This window comes from Zootoca vivipara, chromosome 1 (assembly GCF_965207765.1).
Source record: "Zootoca vivipara chromosome 1, rZooViv2.hap1.1, whole genome shotgun sequence".
Taxonomy (NCBI): domain Eukaryota; kingdom Metazoa; phylum Chordata; class Lepidosauria; order Squamata; family Lacertidae; genus Zootoca; species Zootoca vivipara.
Window position 1 is genome coordinate 112,898,468 of NC_142582.1, and position 12,524 is coordinate 112,910,991.

Here is a 12,524-nt window from a genome sequence, read left to right on the forward strand (position 1 = left end):
TGTATATAAAGCAGAGGCAACAATGATCAGTTCTTGTCATTATAGAGAGCACAAGAAGAGCTCTCACGGGATCAGAATGAAGGCCCATTGAGTTCGGCTTCCTGTTTCTCACAGGGGCCAACGTGCCCCTGGGAAGCCAGCAAGCAAGACGTGAGGCCTTTCTTGCTGTTCCTCCCTGGCATCTGGTGGACAGTGGCAGGCTGCCTCTGAAGCTGATGCTCTAACTAAGGGCAAAACCGACATGTGTGGGGAGAACATATACTCCCCCCCCATTAATGTGCCTAATCTTTTTACACATCTTCCATAAATTGTGTGCTACGTGAGGAAATGCTTCCGATTTAATGGCACAGAGTTCCAGTTTTCTAGGAGGGGGAAGAAATGATCTACATTCACTTTTCTCTACACCATGGGTGCAAATTTATAGGCTTTTAGCTGGGTATTAGTGTTCTTTTTCTTATTCATAGTTATGAGAAGCCCCAATCCCCCCCTTACATTTCTACCCTTCCTTTCTTCTGTCACGACCTGGAAGATTCCTGCATTGCAGGGGGTTGGACTAGATTATTTTTGTGGTCCCTTCCAACTCTGCAAGTCATTCTATGACAGCTAACATGTGGTTCCCACGCAGTCATTCACCCATCCAGACACAGACCTGCTTAGCTTCAGAAAGCTACTGGCCTCATATACCTCCAGCTCATTCCCCAGCAGGGACTTCTACCCCCTTCAGAATTTTAGTTATGCGTTTGTACACATTTTGTAATTCTGCAATATCTCTTTTGCATTCCAGTCATTTATTTAAATATTTATATCATCACCTTTAAATAACATAATGGGAATATTGTTTTGCCTTTCTTATTGACAGACAGTACACAGAGACCTTAATTTAATAACCAGAAAGCTTGCCAACTGCTGTTTCTATTGAAAAGGTTGTTAATACAATCAAGGGGGGAAACAGTTGTATGATGGTAGAAAAAAACAAGGGGGGAAGTGAAAAGGAAAAGCTTCATCTAAAACATGCTACAATTTACAGGGAGAAAAATGTGAAAAGTCAAGAGGATGGATGGATTGCTCCTGGCTCCTTAAGAGTTGAAGCAAAGGTATGGCAATCTGCCTTTTACCTGTGGCTAAGACTTAACAAGACACCCACTGGCCTTCTCCCTCTGATTGTTGTTGTTTAGTCGTTTAGTCGTGTCCGACTCTTCGTGACCCCATGGACCATAGCACGCCAGGCACTCCTGTCTTGCACTGCCTCCCGTAGTTTGGTCAAACTCATGTTCGTAGCTTCGAGAACACTGTCCAACCATCTTGTCCTCTGTCGTCCCCTTCTCCTTGTGCCCTCCATCTTTCCCAACATCAGGGTCTTTTCCAAGGATTCTTCTCTTCTCATGAGGTGGCCAAAGTATTGGAGCCTCAGCTTCACGATCTGTCCTTCCAGGGAGCACTCAGGGCTGATTTCCTTCAGAATGGATAGGTTTGATCTTCTAGCAGTCCATGGGACTCTCAAGAGTCTCCTCCGGCACCATAATTCAAAAGCATCAATTCTTCGGCGATCAGCCTTCTTTATGGTCCAGCTCTCACTTCCATACATCACTACTGGGAAAACCATAGCTTTAACTATACGGACCTTTGTCGGCAAGGTGATGTCTCTGCTTTTTAAGATGCTGTCTAGGTTTGTCATTGCTTTTCTCCCAAGAAGCAGGCGTCTTTTAATTTCGTGACTGCTGTCACCATCTGCAGTGATCAAGGAGCCCAAGAAAGTAAAATCTCTCACTGCCTCCATTTCTTCCCCTTCTATTTGCCAGGAGGTGATGGGACCAGTGGCCATGATCTTGGTTTTTTTGATGTTGAGCTTCAGACCATATTTTGCGCTCTCCTCTTTCACCCTCATTAAAAGGTTCTTTAATTCCTCCTCACTTTCTGCCATCACTGTGATAAATTCCAATCAAGTTGGGAGAAGAGCATCCTTAGGAAGCTGGCCCGATACGGACTCTCAGCAGGGCATCTCCTAAGTCTGGAAATGGGGAGGACGAAAAATTTAATCAAGGAAAGAATCACCGACAACAAATTACAAAATGATTTTACCAGGCTTTCTACAAATTATCAACACCTGTATGACCATCGAAAGATTTATTTGGCAAATTACCTTAAGTCGGTAGATAATCCTAAACATCGCTGGGCATTTTCTGGGGCCCACTTCAACGCTCTCCCCTCAGCACTATTAGCTGGTAGGTATAACAAGACTCCCTTTGATCAAAGATTATGCCCACGTAACAACAAAGAGATTGAAACAATCGGGCACGTTCTGCTACACTGTTCGTTATACCAAGAGACGAGAAAAGAGCTAATTGAACCGCTCCTAGCCAAACAACCCGGTCGATCAGGAGAAGCTTACACCAATTATCTGCTAGCTGACACAGATATAGAGACCACTGGGGCTGTAGCTAAATATTGCTAATTGGTGACAAGCATAAGACATGCCATGACGAAAGCAACCACCAAAGATGGAGAGGCGACTGAGGCTCAGTTTTATAACAGCCATGTAATATGTTATAAAATTTTAAAATTGTGTAGTGCTCAATATTATTATAATGTATGAAGTGAATTGTATTATTCTTTTGTTGGTCTTTGACCGTATTAAAGCTTACTACTACTTACTACTACTCTGGCTCCTCCCGCTTTGCTGGACAGTGAAGAAACTTGTAGTGGGTACGATCGGGAGTGGGGAGGGAGCTTATGCTTACCCCAGACCTATGCAATGTGTCAGAGGAGTAGAAAGAAGTTCTAATGTTATGACTACTAATAGCTTATAATTTGTGTGTTATTATGTGTAAACTGCAGGGTTCCCTGCCCAAACGTTGCAATTCTGCTGATGCAACACACTTCCCCATCTTTCCTTCCACGTGCAGCTTCTGAAAATCTGCACCAGGGGGTTGGGAGACCCTCCAGAGCAGATATCCACTTGCCCAACTTTGGAGAAGGACCATTATAATTTAAGACATTCCCCCATTAAGTTGCAGTCTCCTCATCTGTGCTGAAATAGTATTTGGGAACATGAAATACGGATTCTTTGCTTGCAGTTCTTTCTGTGTCTGATAATCCAATGTATTGAGCAACTTTATGACTAAGCTTATAATTTGTGAGTTTTTAATATAGTTCAGTCCCCTACCACATCCGCTCCTCCCTGTCTGTCCACCTTGGCTGACCCTCCTGCTTCTACTCCAAAGTTGCCATGAGAGTAGAGCTGTGTTTATGGGAGGGACGTTTGTGTGCGCAGAGGAGAGGAGTTGGATTGGGCTCCTATTAACAGCTAATAGTCGATTAGTTCAACAATAAGAGAATGCAACCAGCAAAAGAAATAAAACAATAGGAAGGCTTAGCGATGGTACAGCCATGAAATTCACTGGGTAAGCTTGGTAAAGTTACTAGGCGATAGAGTAGCGCCATTGAAATGAACTGAAGTCCACAATGATTTCAATGGGTTTGAGTATTACTAACAGCTTCACAAGTGCCTGACTCTTGGCAGCTGAGTGGGGCATTTTACTGTCGTTTTGCGACCGGGGTCCGTTCCGGAGCCCCAAAATGATGCACGTCAAAGCGCCGCCTCTGCGCATGTGCTTGGAGCTGTTTGTGCTTCTGTGTATGTGCGAGCGGCAAACCCGGAAGTAACCCGTTCCGGTACTTCCGGGTTTGCTGCGGACGTTCGCTGGAATGGACGCTAGACGAGGCGGATGTTCGCGGGGGTATTACTGTCTATCAAAGTCAGGCACAGTTAATTAACTGTGCACATCCCCATTAATAAGTACAACTCAGTTTCTCCCATTCCTTCCCTTCTCTTTGATATAAGAGGAAAGCCAGCAGCTGGCCTGTGGACAGAGCCCACCCAGAGAATTGTATAGAACCCTGCAGATTGACTAGTTAAGTTACTAACATCTGTGGAAAGGCTGAAGTATGTAATCAAGCTTCAAGAGACAAAAAACAAAGCCAAAAGATTAAGAGATCATTCACAAAATCTCAGTACCTGCAAAGAAGAGGTCTAATGCATGTATGGGAACCCTTTATTAAAAGTACTATGCATTTATTATTAAAACTGTATTTGAATATTATACCCTAGAAAGGAAGTTGGAGGACCCTGTCTGGAGGCAAATGTGGGAAGCCTTTCTATAAATATGAGTAAGAGGGAATGAAAATTACAACTTGTCAACCAACACCTTTTTTTCCTTTTTGGAATGGCTGTTAATGCAATCCTCCGGAGAGACATTGACAGAAACGTGTATTTCAAAAAGGCTTTATTATAAACGATCTCGCTCTTCTCACAATATGATCTGCTACACACTAGTCACCGGTTATGTGCAATTGTTACAGATTTGTGTGTTCTCTCACTATAGTAAATCACAAATCAGGAGAAGTTTTACAATTCTGTTGAAGGTAATCTGTCACACACGGGGGGGGGGAAGCATCTTTACAATAAAAACAGCAGAAACACACAAAACACTCAAGATATACATAAGCACTCAGTGAAGCTCCTGAAATGTAAAAAGTCTTTCAGCTGGGCATAAATATGATTTAATAAAAAAGTATTTGTTTCATGTGCATAGAAATGTGTTTTGGTTTCTACACAGTTCCAGTTAGAATCTGGGCCTGAAAATATCAACTACTTAAAATGACTGGCTCCAGTGGAAAAACTAGCCTGAAGATTGCAGCAGTCATAAAGTCATCGAAAGAATCTGCCACGTATCATTTACGATACAAGCAACTGTACACATTAGGAGGAAAGCAGAATTGAAGTATCTGTTCATTTCCCCATGGCTCCCAGCAGATCCACACAGAAATTTAACATTTGCAGTAGTGAACACATCAGTCTAGTGCATGGAGTCACTGTTTAAAGGAGGCATTACCCCACAAGAACAGTGCATCCGTTCCAGTGTTTTTCATAAAACGTTAGCCATATAGGAAAAAAAGGCAGCACCTCCACTGCACCACAATGCAGGTGCGGTAAAAACAACAACACACAACCCCAGGACATTGAACAGGCCTCCTAATGTACTGTGACAGCCATCAGAGGGAAGGGTTGAGACAGAGACATCTACGTTTTAGTCACCTCATTTTTAAAACAGCAGCTGTTCCAAGCCAGACCCAGTAAGACTTACAGCTTAGTAAAAATTGCCTGCCATTTTGAAATAGGAGGGAGGTGCCTGTTTTGTCAGGTGACGTTTTATTAAGGCTTGAACCCAGTAGGCAAAGACACACACATATGCAGTTTTCCAATTAATGAAGAGAAACAGGGCCAGCAGGAGAGTTAAAGGGAAGCAAAACTGCCAGGACTCTGTGCTTCCAGGAGTTCAGCTTAATTCCTGGCTTTGAGGGAGAGCAGGAAGAAATGGAGATGCTTGATCTGTCCACATGGTCATCTAGGCACAAGAGCAGCAGCTGCATTTGGCAATTCAATCTTTCGCCTCGAGTGTACACCAATGCATTTCGTTCCATTACACTCGCTTTCCCCAACCCAGTGCCCTCCAGATAATTTTGGAGTACAAATCCCATCATCCCTGGCCACTAAGGCTGGCAAGGAATGATGGGAGCTGGTAGTCCAAAGCACCTGGAAGGCGTCAGGCCAAGCAAGGCTGTACGTTAGCATCTAGAAGAGAGTCAAGACAACTGGTAGGTAGCTCTGTATTTAGAGGCACCATCACGCCTGACGCCACCAAATTTTCAGTAGTGAAGCACATATTGTACATCTCTTTTTGGGGTTGAGGGGAGGAAGGTAAGGACATCACACACAGCCATATTCATACCAAACAGTCTGCTGATCAGCATGAGAATCTGGTGATGATGGAGGGTTCTGGGAGCTGCCCCCTCTGTTTGCTTCTTCAGTGCCTCCAGCTGGAATTTTATTTTCTGGGGATCGACCTTTGGTAAGAGAGGCCTCACTTGGGCTCGCCCCCTGGGGGCTGCTCCCTTCCGTGCTGCCAGAGACAATTCTGACAGGAGTCACTGTGGCCACTTCCCCAGACCGCAGCACCGGTTTGGATTTGATCTTAGAAGCAGCGTATTGTGGAGGGGAGCAGTGCTGCTCCAAACCTGGCTTGGCTTGTTCCTGTGGCTGGGAGTTCAGGTCATCCTTGGAAGTGGTTGGGGAGTAAGAAAACGGAGGGGACAAGAGTGACTTCTCATCTTTTGGAGGCGCAAGAGAGAGCCGTCTGACATCAAGCTGCCGGCAGCGAGAATTAACACCCTGCAGAGAACCCGTCACCTTTGCAGACTGCGGCCTCTCTCTCAGCGAGACCTGGGAGCCTCCTGCTAAAGCAAGCGGAGAGGTCTGGCTATCCAAGTCCTTGCCCAGCTGGAGATCGGCAGTCACAGGCTTCGGAAGGCTGTCGTAGCGTCTGTATGCCTCTGGACCAGTGGCTCTGAGGAGGTCTGCGGAAGCCAAGCTAAATGCACGGTTCAACGATGCGCTCTGCTTGCTCACGTTACTGCCCTGCTGAGAAGACTGTGCCACTTGCCTCGATCCCCTTTGAGATGCAGGAGGAAGCTTGTAGGAACTGGAGGAGTTTGCTGCAAACTCAGATTCTGTTGGCCGAAGGTTTGGTTTGACATAGTGGCCTGGCTTGGCTAGCCTTCCGTCTTCATTAGCACCAGACATCTTTACAGTTGGTGTGACGTAGATGGTGGGCATCTTGGCTGCCTCCTTCCTATTTGCCTGAGAAAGCTGACTTCCAATAGATGGAGGCTCATTTGCTTTTCTGAAATAGTCACTCAGGAAGTCGTCTCTGCTGGATGCGTCCTGAGAAAACAAAGAAACTGAATGAACATGGAGCTAATAAAATCACTATCTAAATATGTATACACAAAGATGCCACCCGATTTCTATGCTTTTATTAATGGATGGGTAAACTTAATCCTTCCGAGGATCACCAGGGAGCCTTCCGGGAAGGCGTGCTGGCAATCTCTGCCAGAGCTGCAGCAGGGCGAAGCGTCTTCGCCCCAGCACGCCCCTTTCATGATTGCCAGGGCGCCTTTTGAAAAGTAAGGTGGTGAGTGGATGGTGGCGGGTTGTTGGCCTGGCTGGGTGAGAGGGCACATGACGGAGGGCCCCCCAATGTTGGGTGCAACTCGGTGCCTTTGCTGCTGCAGAAGATCAGGCTTCTAATACAGTTCCAGATATGGATATATGCATACGGCTTGTAGGCTTTACAGATACAGATACAGACAAGTAGAAAGCAATCTTGTTGCTCCAGCAATTCAAGACGTAACACAGACTCAAACTCAGTGGCAGAATCACTGACTGACGAATGCGCTGACATGCCTTAATCACTTGTATATTCCACTGGGCCGTTGCCACAGCAACTGGCTTGACTGACCTTGCACCTGTTGGCTCATCTCATACATGAGGTCAAAGAAATTCACCGCTTCCTCAGTTCCTCCAACACTAGCCTACTGTGTACACGTCAATGTATTCATTTCATTGAATAAATCACAACCAGTCAATCACTGAATAAATAATTTCAAATCATAAATGGAGTTCTGGGTGCTTACATTAAGTGGCGTTGATCTGTGGCTTTCTTTCAGGAATTCTTCCAAAGTCACCAACTCACTGCCCGGAGAAGCAGGTCGATGCCTAGCAGACTGTGCAGGGGCTGGGTTACTTTTCTGAGATATATCATATGAAAACGCAGAGTTCCTGGTAAGGGAGGCATTGTGCTTAGTGTTTGAGCCCCCAAGAGCAGAAGAGGTGGGAAAGGAAAGGCCGTCTCTAGGTGAGCCAGATGTGTCTTTAGTCAGCACCGTGTCTTCACTACTGAGACTCTCTGATCTGCCATGAATACGGTCAAAAGAACCTGTGCCAGGAGATTAAGACATAGCAAAGTTACCATCTTGTTTCCCTTTCACTCTGTGAAGCTTTCTTTGAGCACCACCCAAAGATGAAGGACCCCTGGGCAGTTAAGTCCAGTCAAAGGTGACTATGGGGTTGCGGAGCTCATCTCACTTTCAGGCCGAGGGAGCTGGCATGCTTTTGAAGTCCTAGGTTGGCAGAAGCTGGGACAGAGCAACGGGAGCTCACCTTGTCGCGCGGATTCAAACTGTCGACCTTCCAACCGGCAAGCCCAAGAGGCTCAGTGATTTAGACCACAATGCCACCTGCGTCCCTTCCTCTACCCAAAGCGTCCATACCAAAGAATAAGAGACATACTTGGCCATATGTTCCCAAAACCAGGTTAGTTTATTTGTATTGTTTCATATAATGTTGTGTGGATTTATTCTTTTGTACTTAAATATGGCTATCATTATTTACAATTGCTTCTAATATACAGTCATACCTTGGTTTAAGTACACTTCGTTTTGAGTACTTTCAGTTTAAGTACTCAGCGGACCCGTCTGGAATGGATTAATCCACTTTCCATTACTTTCAATGGGAAAGTTCGCTTCAGGTTAAGTATGCTTCAGGTTAAGTACGGACTTCCAGAACCAATTACACTCATACTTTGGGTTAAGTACGCTTCAGGTTGAGTACTCCACGGACCCGTCTGGAACGGATTAATCCACTTCCATTACTTTCAATGGAAATGTTCGTGTCAGGTTAAGTATGCTTCAGTTTAAGTACTCCGCAGACCATCTGGAATGGATTAATCCACTTTTCATTACTTTCAATGGGAAATTTCGTTTCAGGTTAGGTATGCTTCAGGTTAAGTACAGACTTCCGGAGCCAATTGTGTACTTAAACCGAGGTACCACTGTATATATATATTTAATTGTAAAACAACATTTGGACTTGGGATAGTTTTCTGAAAAAGGTGCCCTACAAATCAACAGATGATGATGAAGCACTGATTTAAAACCAACCACGTTAAACACACCTGTATTTTATGTCAGCTACTTAGATATGTTGTTATTATTAAGCCATCTATAAATCTGATAAACACACCAACCAACAACACAATTAGTAATGTGATCATAAGAAGAGGCCTGCTAGATCAGGCCAAATGCCTAACTGTTCCAGCATTCTGCTCCCACTGTGGCCAAACAGGACATGAGTACAAGAGAACTCTTCCCCCCCCCCCATACTTCCCAGCCACTAGTATTCATATGGATATGGCATTGGATGATAGAGGTAATATGTTAATCATAAACATTAGCCTTTGTCCTCTATCAATCCATCCCATTTTAATAAGAGGGCATTACCCTATGAAATTAAAACTTTATGCATTGGAATTCCAGTGCAGCTTTTAGGTGAATATGCCAGGATGCAACCCACCCTATATTTGTGAATATATCTTACCCTTGAAGTTCAGAGGGGAGCTGCTGGAGGATGCATTTTCACTGTTCTCTAAGCTATTCGGCCTTGATACTGGAAGGGAGAAGAGGCACATGAGAGCCTAAGGTGAGTCCCACCTCCCGAGTTGCGTCAAATTAGGAAGAAAAGAAGTCAACATTTCCACTCACTGAAGACCAGAAAAGTCTCTCACAATGCTCTAAGAAATCATGCGGCAGCAGCAACAGCAACAAATTCTTTCCAGTGATAATGCTTTGCATCCTAAGAACTGTGAATGGAACTTTGCTCATGGAATCGGGTTTTCCCCACCTCCCATTTCAGCCTCCTCAACCCCAAAAAGGCACGTATAGAGGTCTGGGGTCACTCTTCCTCCCTGAACAGTGTTTAGTGTTGAGGATCAATGACAAAGGGGGGGGGGGCGACTGATCACTTACTGTGCTGCCTGCTTGAAAGCTCTACCTCAGGGAAGTTTTCATACAGGTCACCCTCTGAATTATGGCCTGGATAGAAGAATGCAAGATATCAGAACGTAATGTTCAACAGAGGTGAACAAAACCAGCAGACATGTCTAGCCATGTTATTTAACTTTCGAAATGGTATAGGTCAATATAGGGAGATATGAAGGTGCGTTGCATAAACAGGCGTCTAATGCAACCTGTCAAGTCTGAAATAGGTGCAAATGCTAGGTCTGGTCATGGGAGTGAAGATCACATACTAGGAAGGGTTAGGCTGGAAGCACGGAGAAAAGGGGGCTGCCTGGAACTCTCCAGACTTAGCAAGGGATGCTTCCCAATATATGGTCTCCAAAAAATTATTCTCTGCCATGCAGCGCCAATAATGTCCAAGGGCCAATGTTTCAGCTGCAAAGTGCCCCAAAGGTAGAAAATCACTGAAGATACACATTGGGAGGAGCAGAGGAACTAAGTCCCATATTCCATGGCACAAACCTGCTTTCAATTTTAACGCCACTGTAGAACATGTGACATAGAACATGTGGTTTTAAAGCCAATGGTAGAACATGTGACACACTTACAAACAGCATGCCTGTAAAATGTACTGTCCAACCACCCCATGTCTACACCCGTAAAGGTTTCTGCCACATTAAAGGCCAAATCGTTTTTTGGTTTTTTTTTACTTGTTTCCTCTATCTTCTTCTCCCCACACACAAATGATGTACACAATTCGCTAGCATTAATACAAGAGGACTTATGCAGCAAAGCCAGTTCTATGAAAGGGGAGATCGTAAATGAAGCAATGCCTGCACATTGTTGTTGTTTGTTGTTGTTGTTTAGTCGTTTACTCGAGTCCGACTCTTCGTGACCTCATGGACCAGAGCACGCCAGGCACTCCTGTCTTCCACTGCCTCCCGCAATTTGGTCAGACGCATGTTGAGGCTTTTTATTCGCTTGAACTTGGAAAGTGTTTGCTGAACCCCCCCAAAGCCAAGGCCCCCATTGCTAACCTGAAGTCAAGTCAGCCATAGCACATACCTCTGGCTCTGTTTTGTTGTCTAGAGGTGGAGGTAGAACCAGGAGCAGCCAAGTGGGCGGCTGAGGCAGAGTAAGTCCTGGAATTTGGTTCCACGTAGCACTGCTTAAGAGCAGAGTCTGTTGCACTTTCAATGTGGTCACTGCTGCCTCCATAATGAGAATTTCTCTTCAGCTTTGAATTCACTAATATTGAGTAGGAAAGGCAGAAGAACAAAAGAGAGAAAGAGAGACAATAAAGCACACCAAAACTAGGCACAAATTTACCCACCCAACGCCTTGTAAATGCAGCAAGCAGGCACAAAAACAGTGGCACAAAAGATGCGCTGATTATGCAAGCTGTATCACTAAAGTTTATTATCAGATTGTATTTGCATTCAGTTTTGCAACCGGTTGCTAGCTCAGTGAGAACCTAATGAGTGTCCTGAGTAGCAGGGAGAATGGTTTATAGATATTATGGCGAAGGAAGGGCCACACACAAACACTGGATGGGGTGAGAGCACTGAAAATCCTCTAAGGCTGGAAAGCTATTAACCCTTACTTGGGAGTAAGCCCCAATGAACATAGAGGGATCTATTTCAAGAATAGGATCAGATCTCACAAATGCTTTTTTCCTTTAGCATGACAATAAAACAGGCAATTAATATATTGATTCCCTATGCCTATGCAACATATTGTTCCTAGTGTTCCTTCAGGGAATAATTCATTTTTCAACACAATAGTTTTGAATATGGTATTAGTTAGGCTGCGATATTCCGTTATAAATTTAAACTGCCCATTGGAGTACTAAACGCCAAAATTATTTACTTGTAAAAGTGAGTTAGTATTCATTAAATAATAAGGGTCTCGTATACTTTCAAATGCCCAAGAAGTGCATGTTACAATTGTTTTCCAGAGTAATTCTCTGCAAACGATATCACTGAATTCCTGAAAAATGAATAGGGTAAGGCGCAAGTAACAAATGGCTGGCATAGAAAACAAACAAACAGCGACAAATTAAATTAGCACAAAAGACACAGGTGAGTTAAAAATTGCAAAGTAAGCCTGAGAAAAGTGCCTGGAATCCGTGCGTAAGGTTATGGTGCAATGGAAATATGAAAATGCCATCATAATACTGGCAGCAAACACTCAAATCTAATGTGTCCCACATCCTAGAAGCTCATGGAACTTGGGAAGTAAGAGGAAAAGCAACTTTAGGGCTGATTTATAATGCTGCCTCCTAGTCATCTACATGTAAAAAAGGATGGGCATTTGTTACAATACAAAAGTGACTTATGCTGCACATTCTGCTGTGATGCACATCCTATTTAGGGTCAGCTCTCTCAGAACAGTTGCTCTTACTTAACAGACATCTTTTATATCACCCACCTCTTGCTTTGGACAAATATTTTTTCATGTAAAAAGGAGAAAAAATGCAATAGCATTTCTTCAAAATTGGAAGTTTTGAGGACAGTAGTATTTTCCACTTTCTAAAAATGAGAGGAATAGGTTACGGAAGGAGTAGCTGACATGGTGCTCGCCCCATGTTGCTGGGCTACAGTTTCTATCCTTCTATCCTTCCTGAGCACTGGTGCAGAGTGATGGGAGCTCAGCAAAGATGTGTAGGTTTTTCCACACTGGCAATGCCTGGGCTAAAGTATCATAACATTCAGCTTCCTCTGCCAATGGTAAGTCCATATTTCGATGTCTACATTGCAATATTATTGGGAAGGGGTGAGTGCTGCAAAGGGTCTGTTAGATAAGAGGAATCTTTTAACACAGAATATGCA

At 44.2% G+C, this 12,524-nt stretch overlaps 1 protein-coding gene across 1 annotated transcript in view; it reads right to left on the reverse strand.

Moving 5' to 3' along the window:
* Positions 1–4,266: 4,266 nt before the first annotated feature.
* Positions 4,267–12,524, reverse strand: part of CCDC88C (coiled-coil and HOOK domain protein 88C) — a 104,006-nt gene continuing 95,748 nt past the window's right edge. The window contains exons 26-30 of the mRNA XM_060272263.2: positions 10,759–10,941; positions 9,703–9,768; positions 9,275–9,343; positions 7,534–7,835; positions 4,267–6,781 (exon numbers count right to left, since the gene is read on the reverse strand). Coding sequence (XP_060128246.2) covers positions 5,768–6,781; positions 7,534–7,835; positions 9,275–9,343; positions 9,703–9,768; positions 10,759–10,941 — 1,634 coding nt within the window. The 3' untranslated portion in view covers positions 4,267–5,767. The remainder of the gene's footprint in view (positions 6,782–7,533; positions 7,836–9,274; positions 9,344–9,702; positions 9,769–10,758; positions 10,942–12,524) is intronic.